Raw genomic sequence first — 15,228 nt, 5'->3', positions numbered from 1 at the left:
AATAGATCCCCCGAGGCTATCCAATTAGCCCCGCGATGCCGGCACCTATCATGGATTTTTATTTCGGGGCCTCCGAGGTCCCCAAAAAAATGCCTGATAAGTGCCCTGTTTTCGCCACCATGATCGCGAAAACACATAGAATCCGTGATAAGTTCATGGACCTATGTGTTTTTGGGCAAACATGGAAAGTTTTTTTGGGGTTAATAGAATACCGCCCAATATGTAAGGTGGAGGCGCAATCACTAAGCCTCCAGAGCTTTATATACCACTAAATGTAAGGTGTAGGCATTATCATTAAGCCTCCAGAGAGTTATATACTACTTAATGTAAGTTGGGGGTGCCTTGTTTGCTATACATCTTGAATGAATTTAGTGACTGCTTTCTAAATATACTGTTTAACTTTAGCTCAAGATTGAGCAACTCTACTAAGTATATCTTCACAAAACCTATCGCTCCCCCATTATGACAAGGCATCTACTATTTATTACCTTCCCTTCACGAGTTGGGTGACGGGGAGCTGAAACCTATGAGTGACACTAACTTGGCTTATTTTGTACACTTATATCTACTTGCTTGCTATAAAACATGTAACTGATTTTTTTTTTTTAAAGAGCTAATAATTTAAAAGAAAAACACATTTATAAACAGGAATATATTTTAAGTTGAGGCCAGCAGTGGATGCAGCCAGCGAATCAGCCACCTACCACAATAAACATGCAGTTGAAATTCAGGCACTGGCCACACCCCTTGGCCACCATGATCCAGCCCCCAAGACTGGAATGATTGACAGCTGCCAGGGTAAAGAGCAATACACTGACACAGCAGTAGGAGCACATGAACAGAAGCTTGCTGCGATTGTTGTGCCAGTAGGTTGGAGTCAGGTAGCGAGGGGTGTGATTCTTCTTTTCTGTGGTTGGAGGCTTCAACCAATTGGCAGCACTGAGTAGAAAATGAGAATAAAGTTTAAAATACATGGTATGCTAATTCTTGTGGGGCTTTAATGGAAATACATGAATTATTGTAGTGAATTTGGGCTTGTTGGTTCATTTAGAAAGTTCACCTGATTGTCAGGTTCTCCATGACTTCTGGGAAACGTTCCAGTTGCTCCTTTAATTCCTGGAACGTGATGGACCCACTGTTGTCCTGGTCAGCAGACTGGAAAAGTATGAGGGTCAAGTCATCTAGCTTCTCCTCCGGCAGTGAGATGGCGTTCTCCAGCAGACAAGACTTCAGAACTGTACGCAGCTCGTCTGGATCAATAGACCCACTGCCTGAATTAACAACAACCCAAATCAACGCTGTTAGCAGGGAACCAAGATTACAGGGAGTCACAGAGACTTTTGCCCAAACTGGTTTCATGTTTTTTTTTTCTGTTTGATTTTTTTTTTTTACTGAACATGCTCAGAGCATTTATATATTTATTATATACATTTTACATGCTGCAATCTTTGCTGTCCTTTTTAAATCTTTAAATATAGACAACTTAATCAAACTTTATTTGTGGGTCTCAAAAAGCTTTGTCGTAACCCATGACCAGTAGTAGAACTAAAATCTTTAGGCTCATATGTAAATTTTCAACTGAGGCATAGGAAAATGCAGGGGGGGTTCCGTCTGCCTGGAAACCCCCCTCCACAGCCAAGACAATAGAAATAGTAATGTAATAGAATTTTACTAGTGCTGAATGTTCTTCTCAGTATCACAAATGAAATAATTATCACCACCTGTGGATCTTTTAACATGTATCAGACAGTAATAAATAACCTGTGCACCAACTAGGATATCTGGAAAACATGCACTATTAGGGATGCACTGCTATAGAGCCCAATATGTACATATATGTCCAGGGCAGTGCTAGGTTATTCTGCTGCTCCCCCAGACTCCCGGACTTACTTAAATACTCTGGAATGGTGCCCACATCTAAAATAAAAACATTCAGCTCAGGCAGGATGGCCCTACTGCTGCATGTAATGGCTTACTGTGATTGCCGGTCCTCTATATGCTGGAATTATGACACACAATATACTTTGTATGACGCATATTAAAGCTGGATAAGTGCTAATTCTACTCTCTTCATGGACTGGCCACACTCGCTCTAAACTCAAGCATTTGGAAACCCCCCTCTAGAAATCCTGCATTTGCCACTGTGAGGAATCCACTAATCACAGCCAGTACCCTCACCCTAAGATATGTTCTATACAGCAATGTGTTATATAAATGATAAAGCTTTAAAACAGCAGCATATAATACAGGTGACTGGGCCCTCATTGCCCAACTCAAAGTCGCTTATTTCATTAGCTCAGCAGCAGCCCGGGAACAGGGTCAAGTTTGATCAAAGCAAGTAAAAAGCCGCAAACGACTTCTGTCATTACGTATTGCTGATTTGGTGGCTTCCATACCGGGGCCTATTTAAATGTGGTGACCCAGCATGGATCTGACTCGCTGCGATTTGCGGTGACAGATCCACATCAACAGCAGCAAAGCAGTAAAAGCCGTTGTCCCACAATCCATAACATCCACACTGAAGCTGGGTACACACTGGGCCTGATTCAGACCCGCTCGCGAGCGCTGAGCACTCGCAAGTGGGTCGATGTTGCCCAAGTGCACATGCGCACGATGGAGGCGTCTCCGTCGTGCGCATGCGCGAGACCCGAATAACGACGGCCAAGCCGTCGTTTTGGGTCTCGCACCAAAGGGGGCGTGCTGTCGATGGTGATTGACAGCACGCCCCCTTTGGTGGGCATGCTGGGGGCGTGGCTGCCCAGACGGAGGCGTTCCCATGGGAACGCCTACCGTCTGGGGCCGGCCCCACTGACATCACTAGTGATGTCAGTGGGAGTGCTTTTTTCTCTGATAGAGCCAAAAGCACTCCAGGGCTTGCGGCAGACGAGACCCTACCTTAGGGTCTCGTCGCAAGCCCGATGGTCGTGATGGTCTTGACCATCGCGACCATCATTTTGGCCGCTCGCTATAGCTGTGGGTGGTCACCCACAGCTATGCGAGCAGCCAGGGGGCAGCTCCAAAAAGTATGAGGGCCGGCCCTGATTCAGAGCGAGCGCTCTGTCAGAGCGTCCAGCTCTGAATCAGGACCTCTATACGATATATTGTTTCTACGCAGATCAGAACGAAATATCAAAAACATCGTATAGTGTGTACATCCGATTCGTCATTAACAAAGTTTTTTCTTTGCGTCGTCCAATCTGCTGCTACTGTACACTGCGGATGGGATGATACAATAAAATGCTGTGTAGTTACATGCAGCATGTAACAACACATCACACCGTCATACACCGGATTGTTTATTATGGGCCTGATTCAGAGCCGGACACTCTGAAAGAGCGCTCGCTCTTAATCAGGGCGTTTATTTTTTTTTGGTGCGGCCTCCGGGCCACCCACAGCTATTGCGAGTGGCCAGGTGATGGTCGCGATGGTCTCGACCATCGGGGCTTGCGACGAGACCCTTGCGGTTGGGTCTCGTTCCCGCAAGCCCCAGTGAGCTTCTGGCTCTTAATAGAGCCGGAAGCTCACCACTGACATCACGAGTGATGTCAGTGGGGCCGCCCCCAAACGGCAGGCGTTCCGTCTGGAACGCCTCCATTTGGCCAGCCACCCCCCCTGCCCGCCTCCAAAACGGTGCGAGCTGTCGATCAAAATCGACAGCCGCCCCCTTTTGGTGCGAGACCCGGAGCGACGGAGCGCCCGTCGCTTGAAGGGTCTTGCGCATGCTCACGTCGGAGCCGGCTTCGGTGTGCGCATGCGCAGTGGCCAAACATCGACCCGCTCGCGGAGTGCATAGCATTTGCAAGCATGTCTGAATCAGGCCCTATGTACGGTGTGTGTGCTGTATCGTTAAATCTCATCGTGGCTGGGTAGACATAATGTATAGTGTGTATCCATGTTTAGTCAGGGTTTCTCCCAGCAGTTTTACTGCATATGTGTGACTTCGTTCATGCATGCAGACTGCAAAGGCTGGAGGAATCTGAGTGAATCCCTCTTCGTAATAGGAAGGAGTGGGGCTCAGTGGGCTAACATAGCCTGAAGATGACATTAGTACCCACAATCAAGCTCCAAAAATGTTTAGTTTTCGGAGCTTGACGAATAGTCGTCCTCATACTATTGTATGTGGTCACATAGCGCATTGTGTCTGTGCTGTACGCACATTGCAGGAATGGTGAATAAGTGTAGTACTTACTACAGTTTCCATATACATAATGGACCCATTCACTTTGATGAAGAACAAGCTCCACAGTGAATTCTGACTGATTGTGTACAGCGAAGGAGAAGTAAGCATAGTGTTAAATATCAATGACAGTAGCGCTTGTTATTATACTGTATAGTGCACCCAGCCCATTCCCCTGGGAACACATGAGTGGTAGCTGATGTGTGGGGGAGGACATGCAAACTTTGCAGCCTGCCTAGAAATTCCATCCAGAAGAAACATCAGCATTCAGATAAAAAGACCTTTTCTTCACCACAGTAAAAGGAAATATCGCCTTGTTGTGTTACTGTGGTGAATGAAAGGACTTTTTAATTATATGCCAAAGATGCTGCTGTTTCCTCTGGATGTAATTACCGGGTAGAAAAATATTGTAACTATTAATATTTTCAAAGAAAGATAAACCTGGGAATATATCTAGTTAAAACTGCCAAATGTTTCATGAATTAGTTTACACATCTGCAAATTTCACTAAATAATGTATCTTAAATGTATCTTTATTATCTGACTTGGTTCTGTGCTTTACACCAAGACATATATATTATCTATTCCATTATATATATCTATACAGACTATCTATCTATCTATCTATCTATCTATCTATCTATCTATCTATCTATCTATCTATCTATCTCTTGATTGCTCTAGTTTATATATACAGTATAATGTACTTGGTAAAATTGCATTTGGGCTCACACAGAGCAGTACATTAAACTCAGGGTCAGAATCGGGCGTTGTCCTTTATGTCTGAAAAGGGGTCATGGCCTAACTAGGCCATGCCCCCTAGATGACGATATTTGGGGGCTGCCCCCAGCCATCTCCCTGCACTGAATGGACACCATGTGCATGCACGCAGCATCCATTCAGCTTCACCGGCACTGCTGCTCTCTGCTTAGCAAAGAAGAGCTGCGGTGGTGCATGTCCCCAACCTCCCGACGACCCGTGGGACACTTCGATCCGCGGGTGTAACTGCAGGATAGTGCCCGAAAAACAGGACTGTCCTGCTGGAAACGGGAAGTTGGGAGGACTGCGCCCCCTATAACGTGGTGTCTCTTTTCGACCACACTGGTCGAACACCTCAAGAGCCGACCCTGATTAAACTAACCTGAAGGTTGAATAACAAATGTAAGCTTCACAATAAGCAAAGTCAGGTATTAGAATATGGTCATATGAAAGACTTACACTTGATATCAATGAGTTAAAGACTGATCAGGTGACCATAAATCATACAGCATTCCATAAATTCTATTGGGCTGATTCTCACAATTCTTTAGCAACTGTGCATTCATATGCTTCTCAGCCGCAACTCGACTTGCAACGTAGTGGGCATAACTGGATGGCATCTGGGCATTTGCATGCCAGATAGGTAAACCCAGGCTATAGTGAGTGGTACTGGGCTTCGGTACTGTGGGGGCATGGCCTAATCATGCTGGGCGTGGCCACAACCCATAAAATAAAAAAGTATAACAAAATACTGCATGCCACCAGGGGGCGTGATAAGTGCAATGCCTCCCCCCCCTTCCCCACGCACATCAAGTGCAGGCAGAGAAGACAGCTGAGCTCCGCGGCAGCAGCCTCACTGGACCCACCGTAGCCGTAGCACAACACACAGCAGCATATGCTGGACTGGGGTGAGAGAGGATGCTGCGAGGGCGTCAAACCCAGGCCCCTCCAACAAGTCCGGGTCTGGGATATTAGTATCACTAGCTTAGGGCTTTACTGTACGGGTTTAGTACAGGATGGCGGCACTCAGGATCTCGGCACTCAGAATCCTGACGCCATCATCCCGATAGGGTTATGATACCGACACCTGTCGGTCAGTTTCCTAACCCTTCCCCTCTCCCTACCACTAACCCTCCTCCCTGGTACCTAAACCTAACCTCCCCACTAGTGCCAAAACCTAACTGCACCCCCCTTAGTGACTAACATTAATCCTCCACCTAGTGCCTAATCCCGACAGCGGAAGCCCGACAGTGAAGATACCGCCAGGTAAGTATTCTTTCTATTTACTTACCTAACCTCCCCCCGCTCTAACCCTAACCCTCCCTTGGTGGTGCCTAACCCTAACCTCCCCCCCCCCAAGTGCCTAACCCTAATCCCCCTCTAAGTGCCTAAACCTACCCCCCCTTCCCCACAGCCTAACCCTAAGTCTCCCGGGGGGTGCCTAACCCTAACCTCCCCCAGGGGTGCCTAACCCTAACCCCCCTTCCCCTAGCCTAACCCTAACCTCCTGGGGGGGTGCCTAACCCTAAGTCTCCCCCGGGAGCCCCTAACCCCCCCCCCCACAAGGGCTGTCCGTATCCGGCGCCCGGCTTACCTTCAATCCGTAAGCCGGGTGTCGGGCTCCCGATGTAGGTCTAATGACAGGCGTCGGGATTTCGATGCCTGTCATTAGACACCTGCCGGGATTAGACAGTCGGGATGCCGACGGTCGGCATTTAGACCGTCAGCATCCCAACTGCATACCGTATGGAACTGCTTTGCTAGATAATGGCCAACTCCTATGTTAATATGAGGGATTCGGGTAATAACAGATGTGTGTGAAACGTAACCGGCTAAGCCACGTCCTTTTATGGTTTTTGGGGATTTTTTATTGTAACATTTTGCCAATTTGTACGTGCGATGATATATTTGGCCATGGACTCTAAAGCAAAATGAACCGTTTCCAGGAGGTACTGCACGCTGAGCCCCTATAGATGCAAATGATAGTGCACTGTTATTCCACCTCACCATCTCCCAATCGGCTGCCGGCAACTCTCGTGGAAAGCAGAGAAAAGAGGCATTGCTTTCGAGGCCCAAACCAAGGTGAGAGAAGAGCGCCTCCTACAGCAGCAGCCTCATATGTTGTGTTTCCGCGACGCCCTCCCTCAATATGTAATAGCTACGTCACGCAGTCAGGCGGACAATCAGGGTCCGTGTGAGAGCACAGACCCCCAGTAGTGTATGAGAACAGCAGCAGGCGGCATTCACCCCTATCCCGCTTCCCCCGGGTCACTGTGCCGGCTCTGTGTTCTGGTAGTTTTCTTGATATTTTCAGGTTAGCTTTACCAAATCATTTATTATGGTTTTTGGCGTTTTTATTTTTTTTTCCATCAAATTTTATACAGTTTTATTCCAAACTCTGTAATTTATTGCTGATTGAAATCCGTCGCAAAAGAATCACATTAATATCTTAATTAGTCTTTGAGATATTCAAATTCAAAGAGCATTCTGGACAAAAGGACTAAGCAAATTATATACATATAAGATTTTGAAATGTACAATGTAGCTCTGTAAAATAAGCATTGCATATATATATATATATTTCATTGCCAGTCTATTACACCATACTGTAGCATGGAGCCGCCAAGTTCTCACACAATTACCGTCCACATCATAGACTTGGAAAAGGAAACGCAGTTTGTCAGTTTCACTTCCATGTATGAGGAGACTGAGAGCCTTCAGCAACTCGTCCAGACTGATGGAGCCGCTCCCATCTGAATCAAACAAGGCAAAAAAACGCTCTGCAAAAAAAGACTGTGAAGCAGGGGGCATTAGGGCAACTTCTACACATGAAACAAAGAGAGTCACATCATCTTATATACAATTGTGTGTGCTTGCGAATATGATTACCTGGGATACTCATGGGCAGTTCCAATGAAATTATTTTCAATATATATGCAAATTAAATAACAATCTATATTAATAATTCAATTTAAGTAAGAAATAATATTGCTCTCTTAATAAAATGAAACCATATATTTGCCCCTTAATACAATAAAGAGAATGAGTAATGTTACTAATATTTTCGGCTTGTCATTCGCCGGGTCACAAACACACAAAATGCATACAACATGTGATGTGCATGGGTACCTGTAGCTGTTATTGCCAGTCTCTCTTTTCTGTCTCCCTACCTAGCCCCCTATTCCTCCCATCTGTCCCTCTCTCTTATTCCGTCTCTCTCTCCCCTTCTATATTTGTTCTCATTTCCGTCTCTCTGTCCCTCTCTCTTATTCCGTCTCTCTCTCCCCTTCTATATTTGTTCTCATTTCCTTCTCTCTGTGCCTCTCTTCCCCCTTCTCTCTCCCCCTCCGGGGAGATGCACTAAGCCTTGTATAGTGATAAAGCGAAGAGTGATAAAGTGCCAACCAATCAGCTCCTAACTGTAATTTTTCAAACACAGCCCGTAAAAATGACAGGAGCTGATTGGTTGGTGCTTTATCACTCTCCACTATCACTAAACAAGACTTAGTGCATCTCCCCTGCCTCCTCCTGCCTCTCTGCTCCATCCATCTCCCTCTTGCTACCCCCTCTTTTCTCTCTTCCCTTGTTCTTACCCCCTCTCGTTTGTCTTTCCCTCATTTGTTCTCTCCTTTTGTTTCCTCTGTCTCTCTCTTTTTTCTCCATCTCCACCCCTTCTCTTTCTCTTTTCTCTTTCTCCTCCTGTTCTCTACCCCCTCTTTTTGACCATTAGGATGCCCATATGTTGCTTAGGATAAACTGTGGTTTCTTGAGACTAAAACATCTATATAATAATCTGCTAAAGTCTGTTCCATCTGCAACATGCATGCGCAGCAGTGGGTGTAGGGGTGTGCGCATGCCCATCTACTGTCACCCACTGCTAGGTGAGACAGGACAGATTCTAGCCTCTGGGCAGCTAAGAGCAGGGTAGGTATCGGATGGCGGGATGGGTTGGGACAGGACAGAGCAGCAGGTAAAGAGGGAGCGGGAAGGGACAGAACTGTGGAGAGTGTGTATGTGGGGGTGGATCACTGGATAGAGACGGGGTGGGGTGGGACAGAGCAGGGGGTGGGGACAATTAGCAACAGAGTTTAAGGCAGGGTAACATCAGGACAATGTGTTTCTCGGCCGACGGGGCGACTGACGGAATGACATTGCGGTGACCCATACACACTGAACGTTAACAGAGTGTGACTGTGCAATATATTGTTCAGTGGTCGCACCCAGAAGCATGGGATTGTACACGATATCTTCTGATTGACCATGCAGCGCGGCAGATCAGAAGTTGTCATATATGACCCAAGGGATCACGCAATCAGGCGTACACACTGTGCGACCCGCATGATATGTCCTTCCAATTTGCCTGGAAATGACATATTGTGCCGATATTGCTCTAGTACAGTGGTTCCCTAACTGGGTACTGTGGCACCCTGGGGTTCCTCAGGGCACTTGCAGGGGTGCCTCGGGTTGGTGGTCCAGTACAAATAAAATGATTTTTAGTCAGTGTGATTGGCAGCAGCCAGCATTGGTTTTGCCTATCAAAAAATATGTGGACAAGAAAAAGTGGAGCCCTGTCAACCACCACGTGACTGAACCGAAGGGTGACATACATATAAGCACAATTTACTTCATTTAAGTTTTGCTGAATTTCTCAATAAGAAACTTTTGCCCCATGGGTGCTGTGGAAAAAATGCTGATACTCTAGGGCGCCGTAATTCTAAAAAGTTTTGGAACCAAGCCTAAGACTCCAGCAGCAGCACGATAACGGGTAGGAGGGAGCAGCACAATGACGGGTAGGAGGGAGCAGCACAATGACGGGTAGGAGGGAGCAGCACGGGTAGGAGGGAGCAGCACAATAACGGGTAGGAGGGAGCAGCACAATGACGGGTAGGAGGGAGCAGCACAATGACGGGTAGGAGGGAGCAGCACAATGACGGGTAGGAGGGAGCAGCACAATGAAGGGTAGGAGGGAGCAGCACAATGACGGGTAGGAGGGAGCAGCACAATAACGGGTAGGAGGGAGCAGCACAATAACGGGTAGGAGGGAGCAGCACAATGACGGGTAGGAGGGAGCAGCACAATCTTCCATCTGATTATGATGTGACAGTGCTGATATAGGTGACCTGTACAGCACAGGGAGAGTTGGGATCTATCTCCCACTTCACACTGCTTTCCCAGTCCACCCATGCCAGCAGTTTTTACCCTGTTGTGGTGTCCAGTGGGGGCATGCACTGGACACGCTTCGTTCTGCGCGTGCGCAAACTACACACTGCGATCACAACCCGCAGGGGCAGGACACTAATAAAGGGGGGTTGGAGATGCGAACGCAGGTGTTCCTGAGTGTTTCAATGCCGTTTAAGAGGCGTGAATAATTAACAGGCAGTGTCATAGTACACGTCACTTACCTTTTTTTAAAACTGATTTCCTCGCAATGCTTGCTGTAGAGTAAAGCTACCTTAAGCACTGCATTCACATCCGATGGTGCTCGATGTACCAATGTTTTAATACACTTCCTGGAATTGACGTGTTGCTGGTGAGCAGCTCTGCCTGTGCGATTGGGCGTACACATACACAAAGTGGCCGCTCGGTAAGACATGGTGGGCGTGCTTATGCCTTAGCGAGCGATCGCTTCCCATGGCGTCACTTTGACAAATTTGCATACGCATCTAGCGAGCGTACTTAGATAGCGAATGGGTCTGAATGAGGCCCAGAGATTTATTAAACTGTACAGTGCTGTGCCAGTGACTTCTAAGTAAAATGGAAAGACTAGGTGGACCAGAGGTGCATTGTGCCAGAGTCTACTGCGAATGTGTAGGTCTGTGGAACATTGCGCCCATGCCGCTTTCCCGGGACATCTCTACTGCGCAAATCACCGGGAAAATGCCACTGTGTCCATTTTCCCGGTGATTTCTGCAGCTCTGCAGCCAGTGCCAGGCCGTCGGAGAGGTAAGTATATTTAATTGGGTGCAGGGTATGAGGTGTGTGGCACCCTCCTGGACCCAGGGGCCTGTGTGCACCGCATACCTTGCACAAATGATAAAAACGCCCCTGAGATGGACGTTCTGACATATCTCTATCGCCTGACAATATTGTGTGTTTTGATTTTATTGCTCATTTTAAATTAAATTTGAAGAAAAAATGCTTTATTGCCAGGACAATAGTTGATAACAGAGCTTCAGAATCCAGATTACCCAGGCATGAGCTAATATAGATGCAATTAACTCACAAATAATAAAATTAAAACTCAGCGATAATTCTATTTCTAACTTCAAAATATGTAAAATAAATATATCTACATGAATTGTTTAGGTAACCGGTCATTCTCAGTAATAGGAGTACCCCTTGGAGTGCGACATGGTTGCTGTCATTTGTCAAAGCACTGTGAGCCTTATTTTGTTTCATAAATATTACTAAATTGTATCAGCTCTTAGTAATCTAAAATAATTGGGAGAGATTTCAAACTTTAAGTATTCTTATTTCCTACTGTAATTACAGTAGTTTGTCTTCCCTGTGAATTTATAATTGTGACATCAAAGAATGATTATTGAGATAAAGGCGACGTGGTGCAACACTGCCATCTTGTGGAATTCTTATCTAATGTCTAGGATCATTTCTTTTGCATGTTATATTTTATGGAATTTTTTTTTTTTTTAGAAAATACTTACATTGATAAGACCCTGTGATCCCTTTAGAAAAATCATAATTTACAGAGGCAAGATCAGGGCAAGGGTGCCATCTCCTGGGGTAAACAGTTACACATGTCAGGCAGTAGCCAAGTAGCAGAACACCATTCCAGAGCGTTGGTACACTGTGGCTAGTTTTATTAGCAGCACAAAAATGAAACATAAAATAAGATCCTGTCCTTTTTGGCTCTAAGTAAACAAATGGTTCCCTCTCTAAGAGTGGAGGAACCTAATGTTCTTCTCAGGCCCGTAGAGAGCCGGCCCAGGCCCCATAACTTTCAGAGTGTGTGGCCTAATCGCAGGAGGTGTGGCCACACAAAACATTATTTGCAGCACAGCGAAGCAGAGCTGTGTACTGAGGAGGTGGGCGCTGTGAGTCCTTTAGCCAGGGGCAAAATCCAGAGGGGCGTGATCAGTGTGATCGCTCCCCCCCCACAGGCAAAGGAGACAGCTGCTGCTGCTCAGGCTTCCCTGGTCCACTGTAGCCAGCACACTGCACTGGAGAGTCACAGGGTGCTGACAGGTACGAGGAAAGGAGGGGGGCGGCAGTCCTGGGCCCCACCAATAAGCCTGGGCTCAAGTACAGTAATTAGTACCCCCCCCCTCTTGGCATCTCTGGTCCTTCTCACAAAACAGAAGTCTTTAGCACAGCACTTACATTCAGTCATCATAGTATCTCTCAACAGACCACTGACCTGTTCCCCAGGCAGTGAGAGACTGACTACAGAGACTGACATACCCCTTATCAGCCTCTCAGAGGTGATCTGGCAATCAAGACTGCTAATCAGCTTCTGTCTACAAGATATACAATACTGTGCAAAAGTTTTAGGAAGATGTGGAAAAAATGCTATAAAGTAAGACTGCTATCGAAAATAGAAGTGTTAATATATTGTTTATTTTTAGCAATTAACAAAATGCAAAGTAAATGAATAGAAAAAAAATCTAAATCAATATTTGGTGTGACCACCCTTTGCCTTCAAAACAGTATCAATTCTTCTCGGTACACTTGCACAAAGTCAGGTATTTTGTAGGATTATAGTCAGGTGTATCATACCATCATACCAAACAGGTGACAATGATCATCATTTTAATATGTAGGTTGAAATACAATCATTAATTGGAACAGAAACAGCTGTGTAGGAGCAACAAATAAACCCTAAATAAATTATATTAAATGGATGCGCCAAGGGTGAAGAATAGCCAAACTCTGCTACAAAGGTGATGTTGTGGAAGACAATTTCATGTCACAGGTCATACACCATGGCAAGACTGAGCACAGCAACAAGACACACGGTAGTTATGCTGCACCAGCAAGGTCTCTTCCAGGCAAAGATTTCAAAGCAGACTGGGGTTTCAAGATGTGCTGTTCAAGCTCTTTTGAAGAAGCACAAAGAAACGGGCAACGTTGAGGACCGTAGTCGCAGTGGTCGGCCAAGAATGGTTAGTGCATCAGATGATAGACTTCATGCTTACTTCCCTTAGAAGTCCAGCAGTGCCATCAGCTCAGAACTAGGAAAGACGGCAGTGCTGTAGCTAGGGTAGTGCGACCTGTGCCATGGCACAGGGCACTGCAGGGCAGAGGGCGCTGTTCCAGCCTGTCAATTTTCTGTTTATTATCAATCTCACTTTTAGCTTCCTCTTATATTGGCCACAGCATCTCCAGGCCTCCCTTATCTTTTCCCTGGCCCTTCCCAATGAGGCCATGGCCTTTTTTGGGTCTGTTATCTCTCAATTTAAAAAATAAGGGGGCGCCAATGCTCTTTCTGGCACAGGGCACCAAAAAATCTAGTTACAGCTCTGAAAGACGGGGTATATTCAATGCGCAATTGACTGATGGTATGTAGCTCAAAAACTTAACAATATAACAGGTTGTACACCAATTAACTTGAAAAGAAAAATGGGTCTTTGATAAGTAACTTCAAGCGCTTCCTTCATATGAATATATAGAAATTAATTGGATGGATATTGTAGATAGTAAACAGTACAATTTAATGAAATAAAACACACTACTAAAATCAAATCCAATTCATAAATGAGTCCACGCAAAATGGTCAGTGCATATACAATGTATAATTACAACATTATAAAGTGCCAATTTAGTGCAGATTGATCAGTGCAAAATAGAATATGAGCATAAAGTCCTTTGATTGCATACCCTTCAAGTCTGGTGGTGTGAGTAAACAGACGATGGAAAGTCCTCACAGAAATAGGCAGTTTAAACTCCACACCACCTAACATTGCCTTTTGGAATGAAGTCCAACAAGGGAAATCCTTTTCAAAACAGCATGGTACAGTTCCAGACACTCCCAAAAAGATGCACTGACATTGGGGATCACTATAGATCCCCCCGAATAGCCCTGCTGAAGGTATTTGGGGTATTTAAATGCTCTCAATAGCTGCTAATTAGCATCTTTGCACAAGTGGTGAAGAATAGCATTTAGCAGGTTTTTTTGCAAAACATACAGTAAGTAGTACCAGCAAATTTGGGATACATGAAAATGGGTGAAGTATATTTTAAAGTTGCTAAAGTAAATTTTTAAAAAACAAAAAAAATCCACCTGCCGCAAGCACCTGCAATCTTAAAAACACCTGGGGCATACTTGGGGACCCCTGGAGTCTATTTCTCGATGGACAATAGAATATAGAGATAAACAATAAGTCTCTAATATGTAACAATTGTACATATCAAAAAATATAATAGACAACAAAAAGAAAGAAAAGTTCTTCCATGTTATAATAATTGAAGATAACATCCTCATAAATTGCAATAAAACTATAGTATAATAACCGTGATATAGTAAAAGAAAAAGGTAAAGAGATAAAGCAGAAAAATAAGGTGACTAAAAAAAAGGGAGAATAAGGGGAAGGGTGAAAAAATATAAGTATAAATATAAGTATAAATATAAGCGAGCCGGGAGGACAGAATAATACCGAAAAAAAAAAAAAAATCAAATAAAAAATAATGAATAAATAAAAATAAAAAAATAATGAAACCGGGTGAAAATTATGAATCATAATTCACGTGAGGCCAGGAAGGGTAACCGCTTGAAGGGAGTACCAGGAGGACCAAATAGAGTGAAACCTCTCCACTGAGTTATTCAAAAGACTGGTAGTGTACTCCATTTTAGATATAAACCAAATTCTATTCAAGAGTTCTTGACGATTTGGAATATCAGGTTTTTTCCAGTTACGTGCTATCTGATATTTAGCTGCACATGAGATGTGAACAATCAATTTGTTCGTATTTTTAGAAACCTGGAGTACTGGAGCACACAGTAACAGGTTGGCAGGTGATAGAGAGAAAGGTACATTTTCTACTGATGATATAAGGGTACGGACCATGTTCCAGAATGGAATAATTTTTGGACATGTCCACCAAGAATGATAAAATGTACCAACGTGGCCGCATTGTCCCCAACACAGGTCAGAAGTGTTAGGAAACATTTGATGAAGGCGCTCCGGGACTTTCTTTGACAGCTACACTAAGAGAACATTTGGAGATAGCGAGACGTATTATTTCCCAAGTATCATCTCCCAGTGGTTGTCCCAGGTCTGCTTCCCATGCGAGTTCATGTATAGAAAGTGAGGGGGACTCCAATGCCAAAACAGAAT

The 15,228-nt window shown here is 45.0% G+C and overlaps 1 protein-coding gene across 1 annotated transcript in view; it reads right to left on the bottom strand.

Moving 5' to 3' along the window:
* Window positions 1-15,228, bottom strand: part of NOX5 (NADPH oxidase 5) — a 58,231-nt gene that overhangs the window by 26,664 nt on the left and 16,339 nt on the right. The window contains exons 2-4 of the mRNA XM_088452896.1: window positions 7,579-7,729; window positions 1,061-1,271; window positions 705-939 (exon numbers count right to left, since the gene is read on the bottom strand). Of these exons, the coding sequence (XP_088309022.1) occupies window positions 705-939; window positions 1,061-1,271; window positions 7,579-7,729 (597 nt within the window). The remainder of the gene's footprint in view (window positions 1-704; window positions 940-1,060; window positions 1,272-7,578; window positions 7,730-15,228) is intronic.

Source organism: Taudactylus pleione, unplaced genomic scaffold, assembly GCF_031769625.1.
Source record: "Taudactylus pleione unplaced genomic scaffold, aTauple2 ptg000556l, whole genome shotgun sequence".
In the NCBI taxonomy this organism is placed as follows: Eukaryota; Metazoa; Chordata; class Amphibia; order Anura; family Myobatrachidae; genus Taudactylus; species Taudactylus pleione.
Note: the sequence above shows the minus strand (reverse complement) of the source record. Positions and strands in the feature narration are given on the sequence as shown.